The 15,875-nt window shown below is 38.8% G+C and overlaps 1 protein-coding gene across 3 annotated transcripts in view; it reads right to left on the bottom strand.

Annotated features, from left to right (window-relative positions):
* Nucleotides 1-854: 854 nt before the first annotated feature.
* The window catches only part of GRM5 (glutamate metabotropic receptor 5), a 513,285-nt gene continuing 498,264 nt past the window's right edge, over nt 855-15,875 (bottom strand). For 2 of the 3 annotated variants that reach the window (XM_039253697.1, XM_039253698.1), the window contains one exon: nt 855-3,325. In XM_039253697.1, coding sequence (XP_039109628.1) covers nt 2,416-3,325 — 910 coding nt within the window. In that variant the 3' untranslated portion in view covers nt 855-2,415. The remainder of the gene's footprint in view (nt 3,326-15,875) is intronic. The other variant, XM_039253700.1, reaches the window with a different exon arrangement.

The following is a 15,875-nucleotide window of genomic DNA, read 5'->3' as shown; positions in this document are numbered from 1 at the left end:
GTTACTAAAAATTTCAAAGAGAAATTTGATCATGGAGAAAGCTTTTTAAAAAAATAGTCTTCTGTTGGTCAACACAGTGAAGCTTACACTTGAAAATAAAATGGAAATCAACCTTAGAGTATAAGAAACAAATTTGAAACTTAGTTGAGTATATTTGGAAAGGTTTCAATGTTTAAGAAATCAAGATAGTAATCCCCAGGTGAATGCCACCCTTTTCATGAGGATTGAGGGGTGTTAATCAAAATATTTACATTTGTTTTTCAAGTAGAGGCAGAGTTCACTTTCAATGAATCTATAGAGCTTAGCTAAATTCACTCTGTTTCAAGAGTCTCATAATAACATGTGGGTTCAGGGTGCTCTTATGATATTTTCAAATCCGGTATGGGAAGTTTGGTTTCTAAAAATTTATATTTTAGTAAATTAATATTACCTTTTAATATTTTATATTGGGAGATTTGATTTTAAATTTATTATAAGAACAGATACAAGTAAAGGAAAATCAAGAAGTATATTTATTATAACTTTTAAACGTGGGGCCTGATAAATTATGCCAATGGATATATTTCCATATCTCAACTCCTTTTTTAAAGTAGATATAAAATAAAAAATACATGCCAAAATAAGGATATTGAACTAAAAGAAAAAGGTTTCATTTATTTTTCTTTCTGCTAAAAATACACTTCTGCCTCACAGCAAATCTTTTTCATAAGGCTAGCTTTAGTATAAGGCTGGATCAACTGAACTTTAAATTTATAGGACACCTCCTCCTTTTATTACTATCCTTATTTTAAAATTTAAAACCAAACCAAACCAAAACAAAAAAAAAAAACAAAAAAAAAAAAGCATTTGGCACCTGAGGATAGCTGTAATGAGAAGAAGAAAGAGATGACCGTAGATGCAGGTCTTGAGCTATGATTTCTACCTATATGAGCCTATTAAAACACATGTATTTCTAGTATATCTTTAAATCTCTTTTCTGCAGTATTTAAAAAGTGACAGTATGAAGTGCACAAAATCATATTAATAATTATTTTAAAAAGGAAATACTAACAATTGCTTTGCCTCTTTTTGGAATGGCTAAGAGACTGTGTGGTTTATATTCATTAAGGTTCCTCTGTTTTAGTATTCTGTATTGCTTTGAAAAATCTACATTTGTCATAGTTCATAGCTGCCCTCTTTAAGCAGCCAAGAAAAGTTAAAATCACTGCTCACTGGCATAGCTGAATCTCTGCTAGCCGACTTAACACAGTTTAAAATTTCCAGTGTAGTAAGATCGTGTTAGCTTTTTGAACAACAGTCCCTCCAATCATGTCGCTGTCTTCATTGGGTCTATAGACCATTCTTCCAGTGGTGGGACTTGGAAAGAACAGAGGAGCTCTTTGTGCATCAGGTTCTCAAAAGAAAGGAATGGAGAAGCACAAATGCATATTTTAATATTTTAGCTGGCAATGCTAATGGAACAGCATTCATAAGGAGGAGTGGCCACGTTTTATGAAAGAGATAGCCAAGCTGGAGCTCAGGAATTATTATTATTATAAAGAGAATTTCCAGCTACACAACGTACCCCGGTGAGGGAATTACAAAACAGTATTCCAGAAAATATTTTTTTGCTACTCCAGTATTGATTGGCAACATGGTGAAATAGTCAAGAAATCTTCCACTGGTTTTCTTGGTTAATGGAGGTGAATTGAAATAACTAGGTGGTCTCCTGGATGCAGGCTTTTGAAAGAGGTTTTCAAAACCAAATTGGAGAGGAACGTCTCTGGTAAAAGCCTTACACACATCAGCGCAGCAATCATTATCCAGTTGTGTGTTATGCCTGGAACACACTCACAACAATGCCTCAGTAAATACTGGGCCCAACTTACTGCTTTTCAAAGTCTTTAAAGGACAGAACAAAGAAAAAAAAAAAACCCAAAAAACAAAAAAGAGATATAGGTTGACGTTTTGGTCCCAGATTCTGAGTTTGTTAGAAAATGTACATTCATGTTTGGTGAATCAAAGAATCTTCTGGGAAAAGAATTAAAGTAAACAAACAAAACTTTGTACAGTTGCTTAATAACTATGCTTTTCCCCCTCCATTATGCTGTTACACACTCATTGCTTCCCCGGAGCAAAGCACTTGGTATGGAACTGGTTCAACAGACTCCTTGTCAGCCCTCAAAAATATAAGCAGTGTTTCTTAAAAGCCCATGTTTTCTAAGGCCACTAGAAGAAAATCTGCCAAAGGATTTGTAGTCGGTGTCTTCGTCGGTTGATGTTAAATAGCACTATTAATCTCGTGTTTCCATTACGGGTGTACTTGGCGTCTTCCACCTCGGGTCTTAACCAGGCGACTATGCTTGTCACTGTGTCTGCGTGAACACGGGTGGTCTCGGCTCCGTTGGCGGAACCCAGCGTGGCTTCCAATGACATTCACAACGACGAGGAGCTCTGAGTGTAATCTCTTATGATAAGTGTGTCATATTTGGGAGACGAAGGGATACAGAGGGCCGACTCCGACACTGGCGAGTTGGGGGTTGTACTCCCCGAGTCCACCGAGTCTCTGAAGGGGGACGGCGGGGTGAGAGCCACCAGCTCCTCCAGGTCCGGCTTGCCGGCCGCAGCCTCCGGCCCTGTGGCCGGGGTCTCCCGGGCGGCGCCCCCAGCCGGCGGGGCCGCGACCGCGGGCTGCGCGCCGCCCGTGACCTCGATGGCGGGCAGCGGCTGGATTTCGGCGAACGTCGTCATGGTCGTGGGCAGCTGGATCTCTTTGGGGATCAGGTATGACGAGCAGAGCGGGGCGCCCACGCCGGGGCCGGGGGCCGTGGTGGACAGCATCATGGAGTTGAGCTCGCTGATGTTGGCGGTGAAGCGGGTCACCACGCTGCTGATCTGCTCCATGAGCGAGCCCTGCGAGGAGCTGCTGCGCGCCGCGGGCTCCGAGTGCAGCGACGGCACGTCGTCGTCCGTGCGGCTGGCGGAGCCCGCGCGCTGGCTCAGCGTGCTGATGGGCGACGGCGAGCGCGGGCGCGCGGGCGCGGGGAAGTGCTCCTCCGCCTCCGCCACGTCGTACAGCGCCTTGGGGCCGGCGTCCGGGGGCTCGGGCCCGCCGGCGCCGCCGCCCGCGCCGCCCGCGCCGCCGGCGCCACCCGCGGCCCCCGCGCCGCCGCCCGCGCCGCTCGCGCCCAGGCCGCGGCTCTCGGTGCTCTTGGGGAAGGGCTTGATGACGGCCGTTTGGTTGGGGTTCTCTTTCTTGTTGATGTGGATGGACAGCCGCTGCCACAGGTGCTGCCCCCGGCTGCTCTTCTCGTTCTGGGCCCATGTGACGGATTTTCCATTGGAGCTGCGGAGAGAAGGGAGACCAGAGGTTACCCGGAGGTTCCGGGGGGCGGGTTCCCAGTGTCGGGTTATGTATGAGGTTATGGATTGGGAAGGATTTTTCTTGTTCTTTCAGGAAACATGGCGTCAAAGGACACCACGGAAAGAGATCGTGGAAGTGGCCTTTGTTTCCTTGTACTGAGTTAAAGGTCTCTTTACTGTATTGGCCTTCCGTTTATCGTTACCATGAAGGTGTATCGGGGGTATAGTAGTACGGATCAGGGAGTATTTATGGCGATTCTGCAGTAGTTCTTTTTTTTTTTTTTTTTTTGTTATTTATACTATTTATTTTATTCTTTTAACCTTTTTTTTTTTTTTTTACAAATAGTTTATTGTCAAATTAGTTTCTACATAACACGTAGTTCTGAGCAGCAGCTGGTTATGTTGCAAACCTAGAAGGGTTTGCATTGTGGCGGCAGTGTGCAGAAGCGCCTGGTACAGGACAGCCTCTGAAGGGAAACGTTGGACATAGGACAACTCACCAACCCAAACATGAGAGGGCAGGGGAAGGGTTCGAGTCAAGGGTTACCAGGAAGTAGACCGGTTCCAGTTCAGTTTTTATTCTGCGAGCCAATGATTGGTGTATTTGGCTAGGGATTTCTGTCTGAATTCCTGACTTTGAACATAGTTTTAGTCTGCCTTATCTGCTGGAAAATAGAAATTCAAGGAACACATATACATAGTTCTGATCAATTAGAGCTTTTCTACTTCACCCACATTTTCCTCACAAATTTATTTTTAAGCCTACAACTTGATAACAGTTCTGTGAGGGACCATATTGCCTCTGGCACCTAGCATATTGCTTTCCAACTAGGGTCTTGATGAGTGTTACCTGACAGACATGATTTCGTAGAGCTTTTCTCCCTCTTCCCTTTCCCTAAGCAGTGCATTTTGGCCCTACACCATGAGGTCTGAAAGCTGCTCTGATGGTATAATTGGTGTCTTAGCCTCCCATCCTGACTGTGTCCTCCTTACCATTAAATATGACACAACCTCTAAATCTACAGACCCTCTGTCAGGAACCTCACTTACGGTCAAAGAATGTGGCCTGAACTTCAGAAATGTTCTATGGAGATATCCTGGGGTGATTTCTCATCACAAAGGAATCCAAGGTCTCTGTAACTAGGGGATCTGTTTTGTCCAGACAGCTCTGCCGTAGGTGCTATGACCAAGAGATAACCTTGGACAGTCTATGACAGCTTTGGCCACCCAATTTTATCATTTCAGCCAGTGGTGAACCTTAATTGTACTTAAAACTCATCTAGGGTATTTGTCAAATAGCCCAGGCAGGACTCCAGAAGATTCTGATCATCTAGATTGGGTTCCAAGGATAGCACTCCATCCCCAAACTAAGAATCTTTAACAGGAAGTTATCCTTTTTTTCTGGGTTCCCATTGCCCCCTTGGCCTCCTTGCTGGAGAGCTGAACTGCTTTGTCAGGCAGGGGGCTGCGTTATATTTGGAGCTCACCTGCCTTGGGGCTACCAGACTGCAACTGCCAGATCCACTCTGCCTGAGGTACCTATTGATTTGATAACAGATCTCTGTTTCTGCAGCTCCTATAACAGGATGCTTTCTGTCTCTTTCCCATACTCCTTCTCATTTCTTCATCTGTCTTTTTCCTCTTTGTGGTCTTCCCTTTTCTGCTTTTTCCTCTGAAATCTCATTGCATTTAATCTACCCAATAGTTTGCAACCTGGTGTCCTTTAGAATTCTGGAATGTGATCTGTCCTGCACCCCTGCCCCTCTTCCTGCAAAGGACAGATCAGTAATTTCCAGGTCGGAGGTTGCTGTACATCCATGGAAGTAGAATAAGCCCTGCCAACCTACCTTGCCTTTCCGGGAGAGTTTCAGGATTTATTTCTACATTTTACATTAACCTGACCTGCCACTTTTATGTTTTTAGCGCATTACTTTCTTCTTCCCAGGTGTCTACTAAGTTCTGGAACAGGGCACAGAAGAAATGGGCCAGACTATTTATGCGATTTGATTGGGAGGATGGTTGCCAACAACCAACTCCCTTTCCCTTCTACCAGCGAGATAAGAAACGTGCATGTTGGGAAGGACAATTAGTCTTTCAGGTTGCTGAGGCCACTTTAGTACAAAGCTTGGGCTAGAAACTAGAAGCATGACTAGATTTACCCTACTAAGCTTTACTCTAGGAAAGTTCTTGCTCCCAACTTGGAGAGGTTTTGATGGAACATAAGTCTGGGTATTAATGGTGTCAGTCTTTGGAAGCACATGCAGTAGTGCCTAAAAACTTGATAGCAAGATGGAAAAGCCTTTGGATGAATGTGTGAGAAAGAAACTATCCTAACCAGCCAATCTGCACAAAATATTGACATTTTTCCTGGCCATGCCTTTGCTCATAGTGTTCACGTTCATTTGGGAGAGAGAGCACCAAACAATCTGAATACCAATGGAAATGGACACAGGAGACACCAGAGAAATGGAGTCCAAATGTGAGTACCTCATTTCATTCCTTGGGTCATGAAAGGTTTTTTCCCTCCAAAATAAGTGGAAAATTTTAAGAATAAAAAAACCTGACTTATGACACCAATCTGTTTATTAGTAGAATGCAGTTTCTACAGGAAACTAATCTATCTCATTCATTAGCACACAGGATCTTAATAAGCATTTGATAGACGAATAGGATTCTTAAACTAACCATTCGTAAGGACAACTGTGTGATGTCTTGGAAAGTGCATTGGCCAAAGAACTCTCAAATCTGGATTCTAATTCTGGATCTGCCAGCTTGGATGTTTGGAAAACAATAGTCTCTAAGCCTTGATAAAAAAGCAGAGAGTATATCATTTGGTGAAGGCTGTCGTGAGGATTAAATGAGACCATATAGATGAAAGCTTCTTGTAAGCAGAGGGTATCTAAAAGTGTTAATTTTTGCATTCCATGTGAACACTCCATTTCAGAAAACAAAAACAGTATATTCATGGTTTTGAGCTCTGGTTGAGAAACAGAGAATTCAGTACAAAGTAAAATATGTAGTAAAGCCATAAATATTTTTGGTTGTTTCTCCTTAACCTGTACCACTGATTGGAGTTCCATCAAGTTTGCTCTGTGGTGTTTTTTCCATGCTAAGTTGCCTCCTTGATCACATCCATTCCACTAAATTCTACATTATTCCTTTCCCACAATTTACTTCTTCCTGAAATGCTCTTTCATTATGTTCCATCCTCTCTGCCTTTCTCTTTCTTTTGGCCTAAGCTTTTGTCATATATATATATTTTTTTTTTTTTGGATTTTACCTTAATTGTCTTTATTTGAGAGAAGCACTCCTGACCCCATTCCGACTACATTAGATTCCCAGAGTCCTTGCATTAGGCACTTAATAACTCTTTCCTGTATGTCCACCTCATCTGCTGGGTGGAGTGTTCTGAAGGTACAGACAGAGGGTTCTCTGTTTCCTGTTATATTCATAGTACCCAGGGCACTGCCTAGAAAATGGTATGTGCTCAATAATATTTTGACCTAATAATTGAGTAGATAAATGAATATGATTAACAAAATCCATACTGAATTGTTTTTGGTAGAATTAAGTTTAAAAAATAATTCAATAGTAAAAAATAATTCAATGTTAATGAAATTCTAATTCGTCTTATGGATCAATTTACTTTTTATAAACTCACTGGAATCAGTAGTACTCAGTAGATATTTCATTAACTAAGAACAAAAACACAGATCTTCATCTCTAATGTGAAAATCACAAAGGAAGTATTTGTTCTTTTTTTGTAATCTATATGTATATATATGTATATGTATCTCTGTGTGTGTGTGTGTGTGTGTGTGTGTGTGTAGTGAAACTTCTTAGTGATGAAAGCTTATGGAGGCAGTGTGGATAGACCCAGAATGTGGGTTTAAGATATGGCCTAGTGATGATGGGCCAATCACTTAACACCGTTGCATCTCTTCGTTCTTTGGCAAAAAATGGAAGAAATAAACCTCTCCTGCTCGCCTCACATGATTTCAGAGGAACCAAATAGTGGTACGCATGAGAGTACTTTATAAAGCATAGTACCTCTACAGACCTTACCATCAAATCTTCAATCAACTGAGGTAAAATCTTTATTATTATTGTCGTTGTTGTTACTGAGAACCTTTTTTTTTTCTTAAGCATCAGGATTATACATTTTTTCCTAAGGACCTTGAGGTAAGAAAAGGGAAAGCAAACTTTTCCTCACCTGTCTATAGCACTTGACCTTCCTTACTGAATATTTTGGGCATTAGAAAAGGAGGAGGAGGAAAGACGAGTGGAGGAGAAACAAAACAGATGGTTTGCTATACCTGGAAAGGAGGACAATTAGGCAAAAAAAAAAAAAAAAAACTATAAAAACTTTGTCCTCTTTCCAGGCACCAATTAACCCTTTATCAAATATAATCCTATATACTCTAATGTTCTTTCTACTATGACAACTTGTTCTTTATTTCTTGGGGCAGGGGTGCATTTTGGTCATGTTATTTGAGGGTTAGGTTTTTTGTTTGTTTACAGTTTGTGTGCCAAAATGACACCTTCTACCTTTATTCTCAGAAGTTCTTTCCCCAGAGCAGCCCGGAGAGAGGAATAGTAAGATTATGAGCTTCCTAATACAAAAAATACTTAAAAAACTTTTTTTAAAGCTCGTAGTATTACTAGCAAATATGTCTTTGGAATGACTTCAGAAAATACTAGGCCAATAAAAGAATTTCATGAATTAAGAATATTATAAGTAGAAAATTTCCAATTGCAGTACCATTTTCTATACATTTTCTTAAGCTTTTTTTCAATATATTTTTAATTATAAAGTATGGAAATAAAGTTTTTAAAAAATAATGAGGAATTGGATATTGTTTATATTCAGACATTCTAAATTAGGTGGAATGAGTTCTTTCTGAGCCTTACCTAAAATCTGACATCTTGATTATGACAATTACATTGAGAAATACACCATAATATATTTTAAAAAATGGCAGAATCATCCATATACATTTCCCCAATTAAGCACAAATGGATATAAATAGTTATCTTGCTGACAAAAAAATTTTAATGGCCATGATGGTATATGCATTAGAAATATACGTACAGACAAAAACACTTGAGTAAATGGAAATGAATTATCTACCAAAGACACAGTAATCAAGCAATATCACCTTATATTTGCATAGTGATTTATAACACTTTTAGGAACACTGATTGTCAAAGATAGATAGGATCAATGTCTTTGTCCTCCTTGCAAAAATACGAAAATTGAGGCTCAGTCAGATAGGCGATTTGCCCAAAGTCAAGCAGTTAGAAAATGGCAACCTGGGACCAATACTATCTCATGATTTCCAATTCCATTTTTCATGACAGTACAACATGCATCTTTGCTTTGTGAAGTGAACTGTCCCTATTTCATGGACGAGAAGCCCTCAAATGTTACCTGGTGATGATATGCATTTTTAAGCAGATACGTTAGTCATTTGATTTATATTCTCTGTAACCATGTCTTTGTACTTAATCATCTACTTTGAGGTCTCAAGAAAGCACCCTTTATTACTCTTTGGTCGTTACCTCAAATAGCACAGGTTGATCAAGCACTTATATTTGTCAAAGATAACGACTGGGTGCCTCAATGATGAAGGCACTTGAAGCTTACAACCATATAAATAAATATTATATGGCAATTTTCATCCCCTCTTTTTTTCTCCTATGCTGTGATCTGGTAAAAGACAGTTGTCCTATATGTAGCCCACTTATTTTCTCTCTGACTTATTTTGGAATACCTCTAAAGAGAATGGTATAAATTTGAGGATAACTTTAAATCTGCACTATTTTGCAAATTTTGGCATTTCAACTAATGGTAATAAATGATATGATACCTTTGCAAATGATTGTGATTCATCAGTACTTTTTTTAAATGTTTATTTACTTTGAGAGAGAGACAGAGCACAAGTGGGGGAAAGGGCAGAGAGAGAGGGAGACACAGAATCTGAAGCAGGTTCCAGGCTCTGAGCTGTCAGCACAGAGCCTGATGTGGGGCTTGAACCCACAAACTGTGAAATTATGACCTGAGCTGAAGTCGGACGCTTAATCGATTGAGCCACTCACATGCCCCTCTTCATTAGTACTTTTTGATAATGTGGTGGAGAGTTATTATTAGGAGACTTCCCTCAAAGAGGACAAGAGAAAAGATGCACATAGAAGGCTAGCAATATGAGTTACTTATAGGGTTATTTTTCTTTTTTCCAGGACCTTGAAATGAGGAAGTAGATAGGCAGGTGGAAAGTTGCTAAGGACAAAAAGTGAGAGATTGTGGAGCATGGGAACAAGTAGTTCATTGGATAACTATAGGGTACAGATCACAAGGGATTCAAAACTTCACAAGAAGAAGAAAATTTTTCTAGTAGGAGGGGAGTGGCCAGGGAACAATGCGTGCCTACAAGAGACAGATTGAATCTACACTTTGAAAATTTAGTAGATTATGGCAAAATCCAAAAAGAACAGTAGGCATTGCCATCCAGGGAAAAGTAGCAGTGACATAGGTTCAGGAATCCACAAGGATATTCCAGGATAACCAGTAGCCCAGTTTGACTGGGTGGGGATGGGGAAGTTAAAGCATCAGAAGTAGAGTTTGGGCATTTTTGTCTGCTATAAAAATTCTTTATGGTTGCCCCTGACCTACAAGGATCTTCCTTCTTTTCCTTTCTTTCGCTATTTTAATAACTAATTTGTAACTAACCTTGGACTTACTAGTCTCTGGAATAGGTAGATGGTCTAATATAGTTGACCAGAGAGATGGTCTAATTATGAGATATATATGAAATCTGTATGCTTGATCAATAAATAAGTGAATATATAAAGAAATACTCATGAGTTCTTTTCTGTGTTATTCTATTGCAAAAATTTTTTTTTGTTATTTAATATTTTATGTATTTGGTATTTCTCAAGCTCAACCAAAACAATTAAATGCAGGAATCATGCCATAACCTTCTTTAAACCCTCACTGCAGCTTCATCCATTGACTCTATTCCTTGTCTGGCCCCAGTCCTGATCCTACTTCAGGAATATGTTAAGGCCTAATTAATATCTGTTAAGTTAATTAGTCCTTCAAGCGATAAGGAGCCAAGAAGATTGACAAACAAAATAGTGGTGTCCAGAGTAGATTTAAGAAGCTGTTTTAATAGTGCAGGGATACAGTGTTAAGATGCTAACAGGTGTGGAAAAAATGAAGATGGAAAGAAATACAGTGATATTCTAAAACTATTGTGAATGAAAAGACATTTGTGCTTGGTATTGGAGGAATTTAGACAAAAGGTTGCTCACTGGGGAAAGAAGTTTCAAGGAAGGATTTGCAAATAAAGTGGAGATTAGCGAGGCCTTAAAGACTGGGAAATGTTAAAATAACATGGATAAACAAAATCCAATTAATATTTATGTGTTGCAGATATGGCAAAGAAGGTAATTCCACATGCTCAACCCCTTGAAACCCTTCCAACAACCTTGTGAAGTGGACTTTCGCATCCCTTTTAAGTAGCTGCCAGTGAGCAGGGGCTGCCTGTTTTTATGATAATTTCCCCAGAGAACGTCTCTAACTAGGCATTCAGTCTCCAATGAAATCCTTGTGGGAGGAGAACCATTGGCCCTATTTTAACTAGTCTTTGGTTTAACAGGAGGTCTTTTCTTCAACAAGTCACAATCCATTTGGGGTGGGTTACTCAAGTGCCCAATAGTTCTAGTACAGCTGCTACTTCGCCCACATCCCCATAGAGAGAAAGCATCTAACAAAGGATGTAAAGCATGTTCCAAGGCATTTTGTTGGATCATCACAGCATTTTCTTTCTCAAGTTACGCTATTTTTTTAAATTCAAAGTTCAGTAACCCAGACTCAAACTTCAAACTAAACTGCTCCTCATACTGAGATGTAAGTTCTACACTTTAGTTGAAGTGCTTCAATGAAGATTAGAGGATTTTTCCCCCCAAAATGGAGATGATTTTTTTCCAGCAATTACTATAAAGCCCAGATTACAATTTCATAAAAAGAGAACAAAAGAAGATACAGCTAGTTTGCTGTGTGGAAGACTTTGTGGAAGAATTCAGCTTGATTTAAAGATTGAATAAAACATGGGATTAGGATTGATGACTAAGAAGAGCAGGGTCCTGGAATGATAATAGCTCCCCTTTGAATAGAATTTTACACCTCACAAGATGTTTTCATCTGTTTTATTATATTTGACCTTCACAACAGCTGTCTAACATAGCACTTATTGCATGGTGTTTTTAATCACCCATTTACAAGTCTGTTTCTGCACTAAACCTGGGCACTCCAGGGGCAGTGATGGGTCATTTCCAATGCTTGGCATGATGCCTGGGGCAGAGTAGGTGGGCTGGGAGTGTTAGGGAAAGGAAGCAACTTAGAATGCCTTCCTTGAGAGGGCACTTGTAGGGATGAGCACTGGGTGTTGTATGGAAACCAATTTCACAGTAAATTATATATATATAAAAAAGAATGCTTTCCTTGAATGCTTGGTGTAAACAGATATTATTAACCTGTACTATAGATGTAAAACCTGAGGCTTATGGAACTTAACTAATATGCCCTAGTCTAGTAAAAGGCAAAACAATGCCCCAAATAGGACCTTAAATCCAGAGTTACTGCCAACATATGATACTGCCTGTGTGCTAAATGCACACAAAAACTAAGGGGCTAACAAGACACATCCTTACAGAGCATCCAGGTAAATGATAACACCCAAGTTTGTATCCATAAAATGACCTGATAATAAATTCCTAAGCTTTCTATCAACAAATTGACCTGAACATTGCAGAGATGAATACCGAGGGACTCTAGAATAACAAAATGTCCCCAGACTGTTAGAATGGTTACTGAAAAATTGATTTCTGCTTAGAAAGAAAGATTCCTTTTCATCTTAAAGTGCCTTCTCTAACATATTTAACTTAAATGTAATGTGTGAAGATTACCTTAGTTTTGAGGCTTGAAACCTGGTTGTTCTCTTCCACCAATGTGCTTGCTATTTATACAAAGCTCTTGGCTTAAGGTATTTTTGATTATTTTTTTCTTACTGGATGTAAATAGGCACCTGCCACAGACACAAAGTGCTAAGAAAGTTCCAGTCCTGTTCCCTTTGAAATGCTTCAGATGCTGAACACACATACACCCACTCTTTTTCTCTCTTCCTGGTGGCAAGGACACTTAACATGAAACCTACCCTCTTAACAGGTTTTTTTTTTTTTTTTTTACCGTACAATACAATAATGATCCCTTTACATATGTCAGGACAGATAATAACTAAAAAAAAAGGTAACAAGTATTGGTGAGGATGTGCGGAAAAAGGAACCCTTGTGCACCGTTGGTGGGAATGCAAACTGGTGCAGCCACTGTGGAAAATGGTATAGAAGTTCTTCAGGACATTAAAAATAGATTACCATATAATCTGGCAATCGCATTTCTGGGTATGTGTCCAAGGGAATTAGGATAGGATCTCAAAGAGGGATTAACACTACCATGTTCACTGCAGCATTATTCATAGTAGTAAAGACGTGGAACAACCTAAATGTCCATTGATGGATGAAGAGACAAAATGTGTCCCTTTTGAACTTTAAAAAAAAAAAAAAAAAGACATCCAAATATCCAACAGGCAGATGAAAAGGTGCTCATCATCACTAATCATCAGGAAAATGCAAACTACAATGAGATATCACCTCACACCTATTGGAATTGCTAGAATTGAAAAGACAGGAAATAATCAGCATTGGCAAGGATGTGGACAAAAGAGAACTCTCATGCACCATTGGTAGGTATGTAAATTGCTGCAACCACTATGGAAAACAATATGGAGTTTCCTTAAAAAATTAAAAATAGAACTATCATATGATCTGGTAATCTCACTTCTGAATATTTATCCAAAGGAAATGAAATCACTGTCTTAAAAAAAGACATCTCTACCCCATGTTTACTGCAGCATAATCTATAATATCCAAGACACAGATACAACCTTAGTGTCCATCAACAGATGAATGGGTAAGGAAAGTGTGAGATATATATGTGTATAGACTTAAGGTCCTATTTGGGACATTCTTTTGCCTTTTATTTGACTTGGGCATATTAATTAAGTTCCACACGCAATGGAATATTATCCAGCCATTCACAAAATAAGGAAATCTCACTATTTGTTACAATATGAATGATGTAGATGAAATGTGAAGACATTGTGATAAGTAAAATAAGACAGAGAAAGGCAAATATTGCATGATATTATGTATACCTGGAATTGCAAAACCCTGAACTAATAGATACAGAAAATAGATTGGTGGTTGGTGGAGGCGGGAGCAGGTGGTGGGTGAAATGGGTAAAGAGATCTAAAAGGTACAAACTTCCATTTATAAGATAAATAAGTCCTGAGGATCTAATATACAACATGGTGACCATAGTTAATAATACTCTATTGTATATTTGTAAGTTGCTAAGAGAATAGCTCTTAAAACTTCTTATCACAAGAAAAAAATTGTAAGTGTGTGGTGATCATTTTAATATATATATGTCATATAATTATGTTGTACACCTAAAACTAACACAATTTTATATGTCAGTTATATCTCAATAAAAAAAGAAATTGTATCCTTTTAGTATTCAAACAACTTCTTACATTTATCCTATACACTATTCTCTTGTTTATGTCAATCTTCCTGATTCCTCACAGATGACAAGAATTACAGATGTTCCTGATTAATATTTACTTTTGTCTTTTGGTTGCAATATGCTGCCTTCTGTATGTATATCTGATCTCCTCATTTAATTTTTTTTACTACTTTAAAATATCCATGTATATGTGTTTTCATATACATGTTATTTTTAATTCTTCAAAACAATATGTGAGGCAGTTGTCAATATCATGTCTATTTTATGGACTATAAACCTGATGCATACATAGATTCGTTGGATTTGTGTGCACAAAGGTAGAAAATAGTTAAGGTGTAAAATCTTTCTGTGTATGATACTAAAGCCTATGTCTTTCCAATGAATACTGATTCTAGGAGTATGGAAGACATGGTATCATAAAAGCATAGTCTTCCCTTAGAAGGCATGTGAAGTATAATGGCAAAAAATTGTTAGGTGTAGAAACTCTATTTCATAGATCTTTGTCTGGTATGAAGCATAGAGCCTTATGCATAGTAAGTGATGAATTAACATTTAAAAAATAAATAATCCTTATGTTGAAGAATCAGTTCAAAATGACTCATGAAACATACAGTTAGATGAAATAGTGATTCAAGTTTATAGAGCATTCAGCTCTATGGAATAATTAGCCTTTATTTTGGTATTATCCACCTGAAGGGAACATGGCAGTAAGATTAGGTAGACATTGCAAGATGTTATCCATATTTTGCGATGGGTGTAAAGGTAGCGAGTATGCGTCTAGCATTGATGTCTTTCTCTAGAGCTTAGGAATGTAAACTGATAACTCCCAGGCAGCTCCCTTTGTGGTGTTTGTTGTATCAGACACTGTTCTGATTTCTTTCTTCCCTTTCACAGGAAATTGTAAGCTATTAAGTCTTTTGCCTCAAAATATATACAAATATTTATATTTGGACATAAGTACTAAATTTTCATACATATGTGTTTCGTGGACAAGGACAGCAGCTTTACAAAAGGTCTTTACAAAAGACCAGCTCCTTCCCCCATCCCCCCCCAACAAAAAGGATGTTAGAGTACAGAAACTGAGATGAGAGAGCCAGGGAATCCAAGGAGTCCCATTACTATTTTGTCATATTTTGAATTATGCCACAGGCTGAAAGAAGTAGAATATACTTACGGTAATCTTCTGTTTTCCAAAAGAACAGGTGATTCTTTTGGAAAAAAATAAGCAAAGGAAGTTAGGAATCTGGTTTATATTATTATATTTGTGGCACTTATAAAAGTTAAGTATTTCTAGTCCATTCACAAGACATTAGCTGAACTAAGTTTTTGTCAGACTTATAAAATATTTCCCTAAGAAATTTCATTTTCTAAAAAATGTTTTAATATTATTTACTTATGAGAGAGAGACAGAGCACGAGCACAGGAGGGGCAGAGAGAGAGAGGGAGACACAGACTCTGAAGCAGGCTCCAGGCTCTGAGCCATAAGCACAGAGCCCGACGTGGGGCTCGAACTCACAAACTGTGAGATCATGACCTGAGCTGGGGTTAAGAGTCAGATGCTTAACAGAGTGTGAGCCACCCAGGTGCCCCTGGATCACAGATTTAACACCTAAATGTAGCCTATTACTCCTGCAGTTTCCAACAGAATGAGTTTTGTTTCTTTATTAAAATTGTCAGTTATTTAGAGTGGAGATTATTCCATACCCATGGTCCCTAAAACAGTGCAGTTTACATACAGAGAGGTTCTCCTTGTACTATTATTGATTGATTATCTGAATCAACAGTCCCAGAGTACTTTTGGATTCTGAGGGTAGAAAATTGAACAAGACATGTTTTTGCCTTTAAAAACCTCAAGTCTAGTGGAAAGCGATAGGTGACCAGATAA

The sequence above is a fragment of the Hyaena hyaena genome, unplaced genomic scaffold (assembly GCF_003009895.1).
Source record: "Hyaena hyaena isolate Hyena2069 unplaced genomic scaffold, ASM300989v1 scaffold_462, whole genome shotgun sequence".
In the NCBI taxonomy this organism is placed as follows: domain Eukaryota; kingdom Metazoa; phylum Chordata; class Mammalia; order Carnivora; family Hyaenidae; genus Hyaena; species Hyaena hyaena.
The sequence above is the reverse complement of the archived record's forward strand: the minus strand, read 5'-3'. Positions and strand labels throughout refer to the sequence as shown.